The sequence below is a fragment of the Agelaius phoeniceus genome, chromosome 29 (genome assembly GCF_051311805.1).
Source record: "Agelaius phoeniceus isolate bAgePho1 chromosome 29, bAgePho1.hap1, whole genome shotgun sequence".
NCBI classification, from domain to species: Eukaryota; Metazoa; Chordata; class Aves; order Passeriformes; family Icteridae; genus Agelaius; species Agelaius phoeniceus.
In genome coordinates, this window is record NC_135293.1 from 3,941,187 (window position 1) to 3,960,091 (window position 18,905).

At 48.4% G+C, this 18,905-nt stretch overlaps 1 protein-coding gene across 1 annotated transcript in view; it reads left to right on the forward strand.

The window, feature by feature from the left end:
- ZAP70 (zeta chain of T cell receptor associated protein kinase 70) overlaps nucleotides 1–18,905 on the forward strand; it is a 41,835-nt gene that overhangs the window by 10,300 nt on the left and 12,630 nt on the right. The window contains exons 2-5 of the mRNA XM_054650165.2: nucleotides 11,171–11,393; nucleotides 11,786–12,037; nucleotides 15,838–15,998; nucleotides 18,055–18,193. Of these exons, the coding sequence (XP_054506140.2) occupies nucleotides 11,244–11,393; nucleotides 11,786–12,037; nucleotides 15,838–15,998; nucleotides 18,055–18,193 (702 nt within the window). The 5' untranslated portion in view covers nucleotides 11,171–11,243. The remainder of the gene's footprint in view (nucleotides 1–11,170; nucleotides 11,394–11,785; nucleotides 12,038–15,837; nucleotides 15,999–18,054; nucleotides 18,194–18,905) is intronic.

The window sequence follows — 18,905 nt, forward strand, 5'->3', positions numbered from 1 at the left end:
TTGGGCAGGACCATCCATGTCTGGCAGCACCCAGAGCCAGAGCAGAGGCTGTGCTCAGCAGGGAGGTGTCACTCAGGGGGACACAACAACCATTTCAAAGTATAAGTAAATTACTTATACTTGGAAGTAAATTGGAAGTAAATTAAAGAAGAATTGGATAAGAATTAAAATTAAATTTTAGCAAATTTAAGTAAACTTAAATGAAGGCAGAGTTACTGAAGGAAGGAAACCCAGGCATGCTGATAACTTCACACATGTATCACCTTTATTTTCAAACAGCAGAGGCAAGGCAAGAGCACAGCTGTTCATGCACCAAAGCCACTGTCACTTGTGGTTGGAAATCGAGCTGTGAGCCCCTGCAGCACCTGAAGCAGGGAGAGGGGTAGGGGAGAGAAGGATCTGGTGCTCAGGGCAGTTTAAAACCTGCTCAGCACCTTCAGGAGGACCCAAACCAGTGCAGGTCGGGGTAAATTTATTTTCAATGCTCTCAAAGCCCTCTGTGCCCCCTCTCCTACACCCTGCTCAAGGCTGTGCTACCTGCAGGAGTAAGGAAGTAGTAAAGGAATGGGCTCAGCCACAATTCCCTCACATAAATATCTCATTTAATCTTCCTGCAGTCTGACACTCCCCAAATCCTCTGCCCTGGCAGGATCAATCTCCACGCCCCTGATGTTGTGTATAAGTTGTAATTTCAGCAAAAGGTGAATGCAGGGAGGCCAGGGAGAAGCAAAGGAAAAACCAGAGTCCTTCTCCTCCAACTTGTGCACAAACTGCTGCAGTTTCCTGCTCGATCCCAAAGCCAGAGGAGCTGCAGCATTTCTGACTGCTCTCCATTTGTTGTCAACACCTTGGTGGCAGGGACAAGCTCTGTGCTCCTGCAGCCCCAGGACAAAGCTCCTGGCATCATTTGCTGAGAGCCAGGGCTGAGCTCTCAGCCCACAGGAGCACAGGGGGATGCCAGGCAGGAAAGGGGGGGTTCTGCAAGGGCCTAAATGAGGGGTGTGGGACTCCAGGCTGCTCTCCAAAATGCAGTTTATTGTATCCAAGAGTTACAGCAGTCCAGGATCATGGGTGACAGAGCTGCACCCACAGCTGTGAGCTCCAGCTGCAGGCAGGCCTGGAGACCCTCATCCCTCATTCAGGCTCTTACCAGTCCCTCTTATTAATGGTGCTGCACGTTGGGCGCCACTTGAGAGCCAAAATGAGGGATGTGGGACTCCAGGCTGCTCTCCAAAATGCAGTTTATTGTATCTAAGATGTTCCAGCAGCCCAGGGTGGTGGGTGACAGAGCTGTGCCCACAGCTGTGAGCTCCAGCTGCAGGCAGGCCTGGAGACCCTTTGGTTTTGGTTCCATTGCATTATAGACTTTTCTTTTGGTTACAATGCATTATAGACTTTGCTGAGCATCTTAATACAGCAGAACCAATCTATACCTTAACTATTATCTATAGCCTATCATAACTACTATAATTACCATATTCATGTTACTGTTCTCCAATCACTAAAAGTCAGTACATTACAGTTTAAGCTAGAAGCTGTTTTTCAGTTTTCTTGCAGTGGAAAATTCTGAGACCTTTTTTCTACTTGCAACGTTGCTGACTTGTTTGCCTGTGCTGTCTTTCTGCTTGGTAAAAACATCTTCTTGTTTGGGGTGGGTTTATCCTTTGCTCTAAGCCATAAAAACCCCTTCTAACTAACGCACCCTTTTCCTCCTTGGTTATCCAGTCAGACTGGCTCAGCAATTCTTTTCTTCTAGATCAAAACTTTCATCTCTATTCCTTCACCAGACTCAACATTTAAAAATCTTTCTGCTAAGCACACATATCTGTGAGACTTTCTTATCAAACTTTCATCCGTCCCAACAGGGTTGTGTTTAACTCTGTGCCCCAGCCCCTCATTAAAAACTGTTCAGGATCAATGGCTCTGGAGCCAGGAGTGTTTCCAGTGGCCCCACAAAGGCTCGGCAGGGTGTTTGTGTTTTCACAGCTCAGTCCACAGCCAGCAGAGGAGGCCAGGCTGCCTGAGGACAGCACAGTGACATGGTTTTACACAGAAATGTCCCAGCAGTGCCACCCTGGGCCCAGCATCCTCCTGCTCTCTCCTGTTCCAGGGGGAAGCTGCTCACCAGGGACATTTGGCCTGGGAGAAGATGCTTCCACAAACCAGGGGCAGCTCCAAGAAGGGTTTCTGTCCCTGCTCTAACCACTTGGAGTCTTGGGCAGCACAAGGGCTGAGCCAGGGCTGAGCCCAAGATGAACCAAAATGGTCCCAAAATGCACGACCAGGCACGGGGTCTCTCATTTTTATATTTCTGCTCCATTTGCATATTGAAGTTCATTGTCCAATTCCAGCCCCAGCCCATCTAGTCCCATCCTTCTTGTTTTTCTCTCTTCAGCCCACGTTGTTTGTGCTCTTGGGGCTGAGATTTGGATCATTTGTCCTTGGTCCCCAGCTGGAGCAGGAATTGTTTTGTCTCCCTGCTCTGTGCACAGAGCTCACCTTCCCCTCATGTGAAGCCCAGACCAACAGACTAAAGCAGCCCAGAATGTGAAAAATATAAAAGCCAAACCTGAGACATCACCCTCATCTGGTGGCTGTGACCTCACAGCAATTCCTATCCCAGCCCCTGTGGGGAGGCACCTGAGAAAACCCAGAGGAAGCAGAGTGACACCAAAAAGAAGCTTTGTGGGAACAAAGAAATTGCTTTCTGGGAACCTAAACCCTCCTTTCTGCAGTGCCAGCCGTTAGAGAAGCCCAGCCTGAAGGGAGCAGGCACAGAGGTGTCCCCAGCAGCCCCAGGGCAGGTGGCCCTGTCCCTCTCCTGCAGCAAATTGCTTCCTCCTGTTAACAAATAACCCTGTGCAGGACCAGGAGAGCCCAGGCCTTTGGGGCTATCTGAGGGCACCAGACCTGCCTGGCTGGGATCTTCCACAGGTCCCTCATGGGGAGGAAGGTTGGAACAGGGAGTCACAGAACCATGGAATGGTTTGGCTTGGAGGGACTTGAAAGGAATGGGTTAAAATGATAAGGGAAATAATTTTAGAATGTCCAGCTCTTAAAACCGTCTATATTATATTACATTATACTATATAACATTACATTACATTCTCACAAGCACTTGAACAGGACCATCCCCTGTCCTTTGGAGCTCCACTAACACTGGGATGGGTGTCTGGAAAGGATTTAAGAAAGGGGTAGAGGCACATGAGGCCTCTGGAAAGGATTTAGAAGGGGATAGAGGGACATGAGGTGTCTGAAAAAGGATTTAGAAAGGGATAGAGGGACATGAGGTGTCTGAAAAAGGATTTAGAAAGGGATAGAGGGACATGAGGTGTCTGAAAAAGGATTTATGAGGGGGTAGAGGGACACTGAGCTCCCCAGGACCAGCTTTTCCCTGCTCCTGTCACTGCCAGGAGCCTTCCCTCATTGTCAGGTCCTTCCACGGGCCTTGCCAGTGCTGTGGAATTCAATATTTTTCCTCCTGAAGAGGACTGGGGATCGTCCCTGGGTCCAAATGGCTCCCACATTTCACTTCAGAGGGGGAGGAGGACATCAGGGAGGATTTCTCCACGGGAAAGGTGTCAAGCACTGGAACAGGCTGCCCTGGGAAGCAGTGAAACACCTTGGAGGTGCTCAATGAACAACTGGGCATGGCACTCAGAGCTGGGCTTTGGGTCAAAGGTTCGAGGTCTTTTCCACCCTTGGTGATTTTTTCTGGAGCTTTTCTGCATCAGGCAGCGCTGGGTGTGAAAAACGCCAATCACTTGTTTTTAAAATTTTAAAAGTTTAATAGTAATAAAATGGTTATAAAAATAGGAATACAATTAGAGTAATAATCATTTGGACAAATTGAATTAGGACAATATGAGACAATAAAGACAAAGAGTTATGGACAGTCTGGGTACCTTTTTCTGGGCAGCACAAGCCCGGAAAAGGACACAGTTAACAGAGGATTAACCCTTAAAAACAATAACCTGTTGCATATTCATACACTTCATACATGATGCATAAATTCCATTCAAACACAGGATTCTCTCTGGTCATCATCAACTTCTTCCTTCTAATCCTGACAGTGCCTTCAAGGCAGGAAGAAGTTCATTTCTTCTGATAATGGAGCAATAAATTCTCTTTCTCTGAAAGATTCAGGTGTCCTGGGACTGCTCTCTGGAGCAAGTGCCTCATTCCTTTCTTAAAAAAATCCCACTAACATAGTTCTTATTTTAACTACAAAATAAATAACTACAAAAGTTACCTTTTAATTACAAGACTACATTTATTACTAAAATGTTAATACAGCACTACTAATCAATACATCAAAATACATATGGTAAATATCTGCATAGAGCCATACAATGTGCACTTTTCACACTGGGGCACTGAGGACTCAGCTTGTTCAAGGGCAGCAAGAGCAGACCAGGTCCTCGGTGGGAATCAGGGAGGTTTTCCCTGCAGATTTACCGTAAACTCACCCATTTCAGGCAGCTGTGAGTCAGTGAGCTCCCTGAGCAGGGGAGCAGATCGTTATCTGCACCCAGCCCGTGTTTGTGAGCACAAACACAGACAGGCTCTCACAAACTCCCACACAGCTCAAGTGTTCATCAAGAGCTGAGCAGCTTTGGCTTTAATTAGCAGCCAGCAGGGAGGGCAGAACGGCAGCTCCAGCCAGGAATGTGAGTGCTCCTAAAGGTTGGGAAGAGCTGCCATGGAGTGCATAAATAATTAAACTTTAGTAATTAGTAGAATGCAGCCAGGTCAAGGCAAAGTGAAGTTTTTCAGGTTTTTTTTCTTTGAACTAAGGAACATTGCATTGAATCAAAGTTATTTCAAGTTGAATCAAAGTTGTTTCAATTTAAATCAAAATTATTGCAAGTTTTCTGTTTAAGATTTTAAACAATCTTATTTTTTTAAGATTAAAATTTTTAAGATTTAAAAAGCAAACAAAACCCCCAAGAATCCTCCCGGAATCAGCTCCTCAGTTCCTCCTCTTACACAGCCCCAACCAGTCCTGGGATGAACAATCTGCAAAAGCAACTTGGACACTGAAGGTGTCTTCCAGCCTCTTTCTTGTCTTCGACCACCAGTCAGAAACAAGAGAATGAAATGCAGGGAAGGGCTGGGGACAGGCAGGAGGTCCCTGGCTGTGCCATCACCTCTGCAGCAAACAGCACCAGAACAAAGTGTATTTATTCTGGCATTAAATGCAGGTGGGTCCAGGTGAGGCACCGCCAGAAGCAGCTTTGTGGCCATTTGGCATCAGGAGGGGACAAGGAGGCAGCAGAGCCCGGGGGAGCTCAGGGCAGAGCTGGTGCCCCACACCACACCTGTGGTGCTGCTGCAGGATGGGCAATCCCAAACCTGGGCTGTCCCCTGTCCATCAGGAATGACCCCAGAGCAATCCCAAACCTGGGCTGTCCCTTGTCCATCAGGAATGACCCTGGAGCAATCCCAAACACGGGCTGTTCCCCATCCATTGGGAATGACCCCAGAGCAATCCCAAACCCGGGCTGTCCCCCTGCCCATCAGCAATCCCAAACCCAGGCTGAGGTGGGCTGTCCATCAGGATCCCACTCCGGAGCAATCCCAAACCTGGTCCATCCCCGTGCCCATCAGCAATCCCAAACCCTGGGCTGTTCCCTGTCCATCAGGAATGACCCCAGAGCAATTCCAAACCTGGGCTGTTCCCCATCCATTGAGAATGACCCCAGAGCAATTCCAAACCTGGGCTGTTCCCCATCCATTGGGAATGACCCCAGGACAATCCCAAATCCACCCGGTCCCCCTGCCCATCAGAAATGACCCCAGAGCAATCCCAAACCCAGACTGGTCCCCCCACATCCATTGGGAATGACCCCAGAGCAATCCCAAACCCAGGCTGTCCCCCTGCCCATCAGCAATCCCAAACCCAGGCTGAGGTGGGCTGTCCACCAGGATCCCACTCTGGAGCAATCCCAAACCTGGGCTGTTCCCCTGTCCATCAGGAATGACCCCAGAACAATCCCAAATCCACCCTGTCCCCTGTCCATCAGCAATCCCAAACCTGGTCCATCCCCGTGCCCATCAGAAGCCTCTCCACACGACACCCAAGCCCTGAGGAGCAGCAGAAGGAACCCCTGGAGCAGTTCAGAGCCCCCAGGCCCCATCCCAGGCTGAATTCCTCTCTCAGCCATCCCCAGGCACATTTTCCTGGCACTTCCCAGTTAAACTCCATTTAGGGATTTGTTAAAACCACCCCACACTGGCAACACAAACCATCCCCAAAGAACAGAAGCCCCCCAGACCCCCCCTTTTCCCTCTCCAGGCTTGTTCCCCATCACAATTCCCATCCTTCAGCCCTTCCCCACCTGCTCCCCCCCAGACTGTCCCAGCCACCCCATTGTGGCTGCGTTAGCTGGGATTATTTGTAGTGTGTGGGATCATTGCTGCCAGGACAAGGAGACACAAAACATGGTCCTAACAGGATGCTGAACCTTCCAGTGCTGCCTCCAGTTTCACCAGTATAACCCCCTGCTCTCAGGAACTGGTCTGGATTTGCATCAAGTGCTGTTCTGGGAAATTATAAAATCAAACCAGTTCCTGTTGGTTCTTGTCTGATATGAGTAAAAACGAGTGGCCAGCTATAAATAGATGTGATTGAGTGACATCTCCAGGGCTTCCTGCCTGCCTTTCCTGTGTTGTGGGGCACAGACCCGACTCATTTCATGTGGGAGTTGTTTTTTTGGGTGCATCTTCACATCATCACAGCAACTTGCCAACGTGGCCATCACCAGAGGAAGCCCTGGGCTTCCAGCCCTGCCTGGAGAAAAGGAGACTCAGGGGTGCCCTCATCACTCTCTGCAGCTCCTGCAAGGTGCCTGTGCCCAGCTGGGGCTGGGCTCTTTCTCCAGGAACTGACAGAACCAGAGCACACAGCCTCAAGCTGCACCAAGGGAAATACAGGTTGGATAATAGGAAAAAAATGTAGGTTGGACATTAGGAAAAAATATAGGTTGGATATTAGGAAAAAAATATAGATTGGATATTAGGAAGTTGGTGAGATCCTATCCTATAGGCAGGATATTAGGAAAAACCTAATTAGGATATTAGGAAAAAAAAATACAGGTTGGATATTAGGAAAGATTTATCATTCTTTCAGTTTTTCACAGAAAGAGTGATAAAGCTCTGGAATGGTTGCCCAGGGAGGTGGTGGAGTCCCCATCCCTGGGTGTGTTTAACAAAGCCTGGATGTGGCACTGGGTGCCAGGGCTCAGTTGAGGTGCTGGGGCTGGGTTGGACTCGATGATCTTGGAGGTCTCTTCCAACCCAGTGATTCTGGAATTCTGTGAATTCTGTGAATTCTGTGAATTCTGTACCCAACCTGTGGGATCACCCAAACCCAAGGGAACACCCAGCACCTGCAGCCCCAGGGACACAGATGAAACTGGAAAAATGAATAATAATTGAATATGAATAATGGTGGAAGGTCCCTTGCAGGTTCTTTCAGGTGCTGGTCCATGAAACTGGTTCTCATTTTTGGCTGCATTTGGCAGCGTGGGAGAACAAAGTTGAAGGTGATTTGTGCAGGTCTGTTGAGGTTGGTCAGGGTTGCTCAGGTCCATGCAGAGCTGGTGCCAAGGAACAGAGTTTGGAAGAAGAATTAGGGGAGACCCTGAGCTGGTGTGTGGGCAATAAAACCAGCCAGGACAAATATTTAAAAGCAACAGCTTTAGAGGGAATATAAATCTTCCTGTTCCAATGTGTTCTCAGGCTTCAGGGGGTGACTTTCCCTCATGTCTCAGGACTGGGAAGGTTTTACTCAGCAGAGTAATTTCCTACCAGGGTTGATCTGTGGCAGCAAGGCTTAGGTGGCACTGCCTGACCCAACCTCTGAGCCCTGGGTCCCTCTCCCATCTCTGTGAGGGTTTCTTCACTCCCAGCTCTGTGTTTGGTGAGAGAAAACATCCTGTTTATAACAGAGCACCCTGTGTGGGCAGCTGGAAATTCTGTGAGGGCTCACATCATCAATAACTTTTGCCCTCTCACTTTCACCTGGCTGAGCTGCTGACACAGGTGCTCCACTTGCTGTGATGTTCTGCTCCTGGACTTTCCAGAGAAGGGATTCAGCAGGTTTGGGTGCAGATGTCATGGCTGTTTTTCCCAGTGCAAAGCAGCAGCTCACACAGGAGGCCACTGACGTCCCTCTGCCCACTCAGTATTTCCTGTTCCTCAAGAACATGACTCATGAACCCGATTGCAGCTAAACCCAAGAGCTGCAGTCCTCACTGCTCATCTCCTCCAGCCCATTTTCCTGGAGTTATCCTCCTGGGAGCAGGCTGAGCTCAGGCAGAGCTGGCAGCCAGCTGGTCTCAGGAGCTGAACCTGGGGAACCAGCTCTGGGAACCAGTCTGGGCTTTGATGTCTGGAGGCACCACAGGATTAGGATGCTTGGCTTTGGTCCCAAGCACCAACTCCAGTTTGGGTTTGAGCCTCAGGGGGTTCCCTTTCATCTCCACGTTCCAGACTGGCAGCTGTGCCAAGACCCCCACTTTGCTCCATTTGGTGAATTTGGTGACAGGGCCTTCACAATTTGGGCTGATTTGAGCTGTGCCTGGGATGGTTTCTGCTGGTCTCTCACCCTGGCTGTGAACCACTGACGCTTCCTGTTGTGGTTTCCTGCCTCAGCTGAGACACCTCCTCTCTGCTCCCCCTTCCTGTTCTCATCAGGGCCATTTCAGAGCTTCGTGGGGACAACAAATAGGTAGAGGAGGCTCTGGTGGCCATAAATCCAGCTCCTGGCAGCCCTTTGCTGCTGAGGGCTGAGCAGAGCAGGGTGCATGGGCAGAATGGTTCCTCCTGAGCCCTTCCCACACAGAGATCCAGCCAAGCCCTCCCCAGCTCCAGAGATGCCAGGGGATGGCAGGAGGGCCCTGTGCTGCTGGGAGGGATGAACCAGGCTGGCATGAGCCAGAGCAGGGCTGACCACATGCCCAGGCACAGCTCTGGGCACTGCCTGGGAGCAGAGACCACAGCAGTGGGCTCAGCCCATGGGGAAACAACTTCTCCCACCATGGCCAGAAGAGTAAAATTGGGAACAATTAGGGCAAACACCCAACGTGCTGCTCCAAAATCTGATGTTTCTTTGCTCCTTACATGAGTGACGTGTTTGCAGGGGGCGCAGGTGGAGAAAATCTCTCCGATCTTTTTGGGGTCATCGTCTGCGCAGGAGCAACCCCAAAGTTCAGGCTCCAGGGAACAAATGAGACCCTTTGGTCATGATAATGTTTCCACTGATCACAGCAAACTGGGCTCTGTCAACACCCTCTGGGTGGGATTTTAGGTGATTCAAGATAGAGATACAAGCCCTGTACAGAGACAAGCCCTAAAGCTCTTCGGCACCAGGGGCTCTGCAGGAACTTGGTCAACGAAGGGCCCTCTCTGCCAAAGGGATTGGAGCATCAGGAACCAGCCAGAGCCAGGTATTGTAGGGAAAAATTCCACAGATTGTTTAAAAAACAATTCAAGGAAGGTTTCTTCTTGTTTCTGCTGACTGATGGTTGATGTCTACCCAGAAGCACTTGGGTTTCTCTCCTTTCGCTGTGCTTGGTGCAGTTGTTTATCTAAATGTTGTTTTAGACGTTTCATATCCATCTCATGTTTTAATCTCAATGCATTTAAGGTTTTGGCCTTCTAGACCTTCATGGCAAAACTCATTTATTCTGAGAGGCCAAAGAATTTCCTTTTATTGTGAGCAGGGCTGGAGAGAAAATGGTAGGAAGTCAAGGCTAAAAACATCAGGATGGATTTAAGGAGCACATTTTTAATAGTGAAGGTAATCAAGGACTGGAGGAACTCACTGTAGGATTTGGGGCATTTTCTTTTGCTTGGGATCTTTAAATCAGGTTCAGATGGTTTCTCTATTCCTTGGCATCTATAAATCAAGATCAAGTGGATTCTCTGTTGCTTGGGATCTTTAAGTCAAGATGAGGTGGATTTTTATTTACACTTCCCAGCTCCAGTAAGGGCAGAATAGAGGAATGTGGGATGCTGTGAGTTTGAAATGACCCCACAGAAAGCCAGCAGGAGAACCTCTAGACAGGGAAGTCTGAACCCCAATTAAAACATTTTGCAAAATGATGCTTCAGGGACCAATTTTCCCTGCCAGGCCGGGCCCCAGCAGTGGGTTGTCACAGCAGGTATTGCTCAGAAGTGTCTTGAAAAAAATCACCTTGGGGGCACAGCACATCTGTGCTCAATGCTGAGGGATTTCAGGTCCTCTGTGATCCGGGTGATGCAGAAAGAGAGACGGGGTCTTGGTATGAGAGAGCCTTTATTGAGCTCCTTCCTCAAAAGGATCCAGGGACAAAGAAACACTCCATTGGTGAAAGCAGGGGTTTATATAGGGCTCTCAAGGGGTGGGACAGAGCACCAGGGCCAGTGGGGTGAGGGCACTGGGGTGGAGCAAGTGCAAAGGGCCAATGGGATACATTGAATCTGCATATCACAGCAAGGCACAATGGGAGAAGCCTTTTGGTTGTAGGAGTGTCGTGGGGTCGGAGTGGTTGGGATGGACAAAGATGAGAGATCTCTGAAGCCAGGTCATGGAATTTGGGGTTTATTGCAAAGGGCCTGGGTGCAGGGCCCTGCTGGGAGCTGCCAGGCACAGCTCAGAGCAGGACTGAGAGAAGAGAGGGGAGAGAGGATGAGAGGGTAAGAGAGGCAAGACTGTGAGAGTAAAAGGGGTAAGAGCTAAGAGGGCGAAGTTCCCGTTACAATACAATAAATCTTCTTCTGTGTTGAATATTCTAATTCTCACTAACCAATCTAGTACAAGATACAAATCCTGTAGCATTTCCATACAGCCTATAAGAATCATTACATTACCATACTGTGTTACATTTTAAACCCTAAAAACTCCTCTTTGGGCCCTTCTGCCAGGCTGGCAGGGTCTGCTCTGACCCTTGGAGCTGTCTGCAGGCAGAGGGTGTTGTTCCATCAAAAGGGGATCACCTTCAGCTGGCCATGCCATTGTTTTCCCGTTGTTCAGTAACTGAGGGATCTCAAAGCTTGCTTTCATTTCAATCTCGCTTATAGTTTCTATATTCTCAAAATCTTTTGCCAGACAATCATATTTATAAGGCTTTCCTGTTTCATCTTCCCCAACATTTGCTTATAACTTGAAGGCTTTTCCCTCCAGGGGAGTGCTGTCACCTTCCTCCCTGCTGGCCCAGCAGCCTCCACAGCGCGTGATCCATCGAGCGGAGGGGGAGATGCCGGACGCCGCCGCCCACCTGCCCTTCTACTACGGCAGCATCGCACGCTCGGAGGCCGAGGAGCACCTGAAGCTGGGCGGGATGGCGGACGGGCTGTTCCTGCTGCGGCAGTGCCTGCGCAGCCTGGGCGGCTACGTGCTCTCCATGGTGCGTGTGACCGTGTTCACAGGGGCTCTTGGGTGAGGGAAGAGAGGAGGATCTGACTCCATGTTTCAGAAGGCTTGATTTATTATTTTATGATATATATTACATTAAAACTATACTAAAAGAATAGAGGAAAGGATTTCATCAGAAGGCTGGCTAAGAATAGGATAGCAAGGAATGATAACAAAGGTTTGTGGCTCGGGTCTCTGTCTGAGCCAGCTGGGCTGTGATTGGCCATTAATTAGAAACAACCACATGAGACCAATCCCAGATGCACCTGTTGCATTCCACAGCAGCAGATAACCATTGTTGACATTTTGTTCCTGAGGCCTCTCAGCTTCTCAAGAGGAAAAAATCCTAAGGAAAGGATTTTCCATCAAAGATGTCTGTGACAGGTGTGTGACCTGCAGTTCTACCACTACCCCATCGAGCGCCAGCTCAACGGCACCTACGCCATCCTGGGGGGCAAGGCGCACTGCGGCCCCGAGGAGCTCTGCGAGTTCTACTCCAAGGACGCTGATGGGCTCTGCTGCCCCCTGCGCAAGCCCTGCAACCGCCCCAGCGGGGTGGAGCCCCAGCCCGGTGTCTTTGACAGCATGAGGGACAACATGGTGCGGGAATACGTGCGGCAGACCTGGAAACTGGAGGTACTGGGGCTTTCCAGGGGAGGGGTGGTGTGGATTCTTTGGTTTTGTTTTGTTTTTCTTTTTTTTGCTTTTCTTTTTTTTTTGGTTCTCTTGCATTTTGCCAGGGTCAGGATTAATTGCGCAAGATGGTGTTTCTTGTTTATCAGTTCTTATCTATGTCACAGTCCCACAAACCCTGAGTTCTACAGTTTCACTCTAACAAACTAAAAAATGGAGCCCCATCTCTCTCTCTACAAGGCCTTCTAAAGATAAACTGTCCAATTAAGAAATGACACTTAAATTGTTTTTACTTTTAACCAATAACCAACTACCCATGCCCACAATGTGGACTTTTTTATCCAATTACACAAAACCACCCAAACCCATGGAGAAGAAGGTGGAGAAGAAGAACCAGGCTCCACCCCAAAACCTCCATCTTGCTTTATATATATTACTGTATTCTAAAACCTTAAACTCTAAGTTTCCCATCCTGTGATATCACATACTTCTATTCAATCTCCACTCCCACAATCCCAGCTCTGTCATTCCATTTTGGAAGCTTCTCCACGGCCTCAGGTCAGATCCAGTGTTCTCTTGGGGGTCAGTGCCTGGCAGCACAGAAAGTCTGAAATTCTCAGCAGCCAGGGCTCCAACAGGGTGGGAAGCTGTGATGCCTTTGGTGCTGTTGTGTCCCATTTGCAGCACAGCAGAGTAAGGTTCCTCTCCTTGGAGGGTGCTGGCACTGTGAGGGGTCTGAATCCTGCTCTTTCCCAGTTTCTTCTCCACACGCTGGTCTAAACATCTTCCCAAGCCTTCAGACCCATCCTTGGAACAGCAGGAGCTCACTTAGCAGGCCTTTCCCCAGGTGTCCTTCTCCTCTGCAGCCCATGGGATGCTCCCTGACTTAGACCAGAGCTCTGATCCCAAAAGCCAACCACCCATCCCAAAAGCCAACCACCCATCCCAAAGCCCAACAAACCCATCCCAAAGCACAACAAACCTGTCCCAAACCCCAACAAACCCATCCCAGATCTAAACAAACCCATCCCAAACCCGAACAAACCTGTCCCAGAACTAAACCAACTCATGCCAAGACCCAATGACCCATCCCAAACCCCAACAAACCCATCCCAAACCCCAACAAACCATCCCAAACCCCAACAAACCATCCCAAACCCCAACAAACCCATCCCAAACCCCAACAAACCCATCCCAGAACTAAACAAACCCATCCCAGAACTAAACAAACCCATCCCAAAACCCAACCACAGAGCTCCAGAGACACATAAAGACATGACTCCCATGCCATGGATGTGTCCCTGGCGCTGCTGGCAGCAGATTCTCCATCCCAATCCTGGGATTGGCTCAGTTGGTCAGAGCATGGTGCTAATAATGCCAAGGTTTTGGGTTCCATCTCCATATGGGCCCATTTACTTAATAACTAGACTTGATGATCCTTGTAGGTCCCTTCCAACTCAGAATATTCTGTGATATCTGGGAGCATCTCTCCATATGTGAGGTGCCTATGCCTCCAAACATTGTGCTGAAGATGAAATGAAACCAGACTTAGACTTTTGCTCTGGTCTTTTGCACTATTTGGAGTAGAATTTTTGCCTCTCTGGAGGGTTATTTTTTTTTTGCCACTGAAGATTTTACCCATGAAACCAAGGCAAGGGGTGCTGGATCAGGTCTGTGAATTATTTAGATTTAAAAATAGCCACAAACAAATTCCTGCATTTTATTGCTGGAATATCTACAATATAAAAAATCATATAAATCAAAACTCTGAATGGTCCCACTGGCAGCCATGAACTTCATTTCTTTCTGCCTGCTGCTACCTTGGCTCCTCAAACATTTCCAGGGGTTATTTTGCTGTTTCCTTGGAAGGGGCTGCCCAGGGAGGTTTGGAGTCCCCATCCCTGGAGGTGTCCAAGGAAGGCCTGGATCTGGCACTCAGTGCTCTGGGCTGGAGACAAACTGGGGATGGGGCACAGCTTGGCCTCGATTACCTTGGAGGTTTTTCCAACCTAAATCATTCTGGGATTTTATATTTTCTTTTAAGTCCTCAAAGAAACATGGCTCAGGCAGTGCCCTTATGGAGCCTTTCTATAGAAGCTTCCTGAATTTGGCCTATTTACACCAAATGTGTTTGACAGAATGAGGTATTTTTTTAGGGTGAACGAGCTGTTCTGTAGGGTTTCTATAGCCGATTGAGGTGTTCTGTGCTAAAATGAGGTATTTTGTTGCAGAATTCTCTCCCAGAACCGGGGATGCTGTAGGGTTTCCCCCAGAGCAGATGGGTGGCCACCTGCAGATAGCACAAAGGACATCGCCACCTCCTGGCAAAGGGACAGGAACGGTTTGACACCGGCGTGAGCCCGGGGAAAGGAGCTCAGGGTCCCTCCCCTGTGACTGCCAGAGTGCACCGACCTTGCCAAGTCCTGTGGGTGGTGGGCAGCCAGGAGGGCAGGGGCACCAGAAAGGTTGTGCTCTCAAGAAAATCAAGGAAAGGTGGAATATCCTGAGCTGGAAGAGACCCAAAAGATCATCCAGTGCAGCCCCTGTCCCTGCACAGCCACCCCAAACCCCACCCTGAGCAGCCCTGAGGGCTCTGTCAGTGAGGGGCTGGGAGCACAAACCCTGTGAGGAACAACTGAGGGAGCTGGGGGTGCTCAGCCTGGAGAAAAGGAGACTCAGGGGTGCCCTCATCGCTCTCTGCAGCTCCTGAAAGGTGCCTGTGCTCAGCTGGGGCTGGGCTCTTAACCCTAACCCTCCAGGAACTGACAGAACCAGAGCACACAGCCTCAACTGTGCCAAGGGAAATACAGGTTGGATATCAGGAAAAAGTTTTTTACAGAAAGGGTGATAAAGTTCTGCAATGGCTGCCTGGGGAGGTGGTGGAGTCCCCATCCCTGGGTGTGTTTAACAAAGCCTGGATGTGGCACTGGGTGCCAGGGTTCAGTTGAGGTGCTGGGGCTGGGCTGGACTCGATGGTCTTGGAGGTCTCTTCCAACCCAGTGATTCTGTGATTCTGTGAATTCTGTGTCCAAAGGCTCCTGGAGCTGTGGCAGCCTTGGGGCCATTCCCTGGGGAGCCTGGGCAGTGCCCAGCAGCCTCGGGGGGAAGAACCTTGCCCTGAGCTCCATGCCAAGGCCTGGCCCAGCTCCAGCCCTTGCTGGGCTCCTGTCCCTGTCCCAGAGCAGAGCTCAGCCCCTGCCCCTGTGCCTGCCCTGGGCAGGAGCTGCAGCCCCCAAGAGCCTCCCCTCAGTCTCCTGGGCTCCAGCTGAACCAGCCAAGTGCCCTCAGCTGCTCCTCAGCCCTTCCCCAGCTCCGTGTCCCTCCTTTGGGCACTCTCCAACAGCTTTGGCTCCTTCTGATCTCGTGGTGCCCAAAGTGCCCCCAGCACTGGAGGTGAGGCTGCCCCAGGGCAGAGCAGAGTGGGACAATCCCTCCCTGGGCCTGGTGCCCCCAGCACAGGGGGGTCCTTTGGGCTGCCAGGACACAGATCCAACTTGCCCCCAGCCAGGAACACAAGGCTGAATGACACCCCACAAGCCCAGCATTAAGATTCCCCACAGAAACATGATGCCTTCTCTTGTCCCTCACCAAAGTCAAAGGACTTCAGCTGGATTTAAAGGATTAAGTCAGCTGAGATAAGCCAGGAATTCTGCTCTGCAGCAGAACAGAATTCAGCTGCTGTTGGGTCTCAATTAATCACGAGACTTCCCAAGTTTCTGTGTCATGTGCCCCCAGTGAGCTGTGCTGAAGCCATCAGCAGAGCAGCAGGATGGCAGGAGGTCTCTTTTCCTGCTCTTTTCCAGGGAGATGCCCTAGAACAGGCCATCATCAGCCAGGCTCCCCAGGTGGAGAAGCTGGTGGCCACCACAGCCCACGAGAGGATGCCCTGGTACCACGGCAACATCAGCCGGGAGGAGGCGGAACGGAGACTCTACTCGGGGGCACAGCCTGATGGGAAATTCCTGTGAGTATCCAACCCCCAGAGGATGCTGGCACCCCTGTGTTGTAGTGTGTTTTTAGGTTTATAATGGTTTTGTCTTTGTATCCCCTTATTTTCCCCAAATGGTTTACCCCACATTGTACCCCCTCCCTCTACCTGTGTAATCCCTTTGCTGAGAGCATCCCAAATCCCCACCCTGGCTCTCTGTCAGTCACTCAGCATCCCATCCCCTCCATCTAGAACTTTCCATCCAGGACCTCGAGTGATCAGCCAGAGGCCAGGGGTCACCCCCCAAGTGTTACCCCAAATCCTGTCCTAAATGTCCATTCCCAGAATCCATCCCTTAGGGTCACTCATTGGTCAGTAAATGTTTTCTGCTTTGGGTTTCCACCTCCCTTTCAGTGTAACCTTGGCACCTCTCCCGGGTTCTCAGCAGGAGCCTCCTGAGGTTGCTGGGGCTCCCTGGAGCTCCTGAAATAAATTTTGGATTAACCCTGCTAAGAGTCGGCCCCTTCATCTTCCACCGTTGTTCCGGTGTCTCCTCTGCTGCAGGGGATCAGCCTGGCTGCCTTTGGTACCCCCAGGGACCAGCCTGGCTGCCTTTGGTACCCCCAGGGACCAGCCTGGCTGCCTTTGGTACCCCCAGGATCAGCCTGGCTGCCTTTGGCACCCCCAGGATCAGCCTGGCTGCCCTTGGCACCCCCAGGATCAGCCTGGCTGCCTTTGGTACCCTCAGGGATCAGCCTGGCTGCCTTTGGCACCCCCAGGATCAGCCTGGCTGCCTTTGGTACCCTCAGGGATCAGCCTGGCTGCCTTTGGTACCCCCGGGGCATGGGACAGTGCCCTCCCTGCTGTCCACCATGTTGGGGCTGACCAGGGTCCCCTCAGTGGCACTCAGAGAGACCAGAACACCCCTGAATTTCTGACCATTTCCCACCCCCACTGCCCTGCTGTCACTGGCTTCACGTGACAGAGGAGGTGTAGCTGAATTTTCTCAGAGTTACAGATATTTCAGATATTACAGATTACAGATATTTCAAAGGTGGGCTGTGCCCCAAATCTCTTCTTCCTCACACGGGGCACCACTATGTGGACTCTTTGGGGTTTTTTTATTGTCAAGGTGGGGATTAAGTGTGTGAGATGGTTTTTTGTTTGGACTTAGATGTTTATTAGTTCTTAACTGTAATTTCATAAAAAATATAGTTTAGGAAAAAATTTTCACCGAAAGAATAATAAAGTACTGGAATGCTCTTCCCAGGGAGGTGGTGGAATCACCATCTCTGGATGTGTTTAAAAATAAAGACTGGACATGGCACTTGGTGCTATAGTCTGGTTGGGGTGTTAGGGCATAGGTTGGACTCCATGATCTTAGAGGTCTCTTCCAACCTCATTATTCTGCGATTCTGTGATTCTGTAAACTGAGTTTTATAGTACTTAACTCTAACAAGCTAAAAATGGAGCCCATCTCTCTCTACAAGGCCTTTTAAGGATCAACTGTCCACTTAAGAATTGACACTTGAATTATTTTTACTTTTAACTCAATAACTAACTACTCATGACTTGTAGTGTGGACTTTTTTATTTAATAACATAATACTACTCAAACTCGTGAAGAAAAAGGATTAACTTCTGCTTTAAACTATCTTGCTTTATATATATTACTATATTCTAAAACCTTCAACTCTAAGTTTTCCACCCTGTGATATCACACACTTCTATTCAAACTCCACACCCACAATTCCAGATTGTATTATATATATTATATATATATTAAAACATTATATATAATATATATAATATAATACAATATATTATATATAACATATAATGTATAATATATATAATATAGAATACATAATATATAATATACTGTATATAATATATTATGTATATTATAATATACAATATATGATATACAATGTATTATATATTATATATTATATATATACTTTTTATTATAATTTTATACAGGGATGCAGGGGCACCTCTCCATGTACCCGTGTCCACTCACCACTGACAATCCTCAGAGCGAAACCAAGAGCTGCTTTTAATAATTTATTAATCATTTTCCTTCCTGCTAGGCTGAGAGAAAAAAAGGAGAACCGTGCCTACGCCCTGTCCCTCGTCTATGGCAAGACCGTGTATCACTACCGGGTGGATCACGATAAATCTGGGAAATATTCCATTCCTGAGGGCACCAAATTTGACACACTCTGGCAGGTAACAAGAAATTGAGGCACCTTTTCCTTGCTTTGAAGTGTTACCAAGTCCCTCAAAATCATCAGGATAAATAAACCCCTCTAATGTCATTTTTTTAGTGTCAGCAAGTCAGGAGTTATTTTATTCCTGGCCATGGGTTGTGTGCATGGCTGACAAAATTCTGGCCTCCACACAGACCCTGATCCAAAACATTGTTACTTGATTGGACATTTATATTTATAAAAAAGTATATAAAATATAAATATTTATTTATAGTCATATAATATATTTATACATTATTATATTTATATATTATATATTTATAAATATATATCTATTATAGAAAATATATTTATATAAAAGTATTTTATTTTTATAATTATTTCTACAGAAAAATAAATGAATGTTCATTGCTTCTAAATGACATCATAATACTACACTTTTGGTTTGATCCCCGTCACTTAATAGTTAATAATCATCACCACTGATCCTCTAACTTCTAACTCAGAATATTCCATGATTCTCTGCTAATTCTCTTTCATCAATTAGTATTCTATCCTCTATTGGTTATTAATTTCTCTTTTTCTGCTAATTAGACCATATTTTTAATCTTTTTAAAACTAAAAAAGATTTTTTTTCTTTTTTTTTTCTTTAGCAGGGAGTCTCCAATGCTTAAACTGATTTTTTTTTTAAGTCTCTTTTTTTCTTCTGGTTTCTCCAAAGTCTCCTTGTG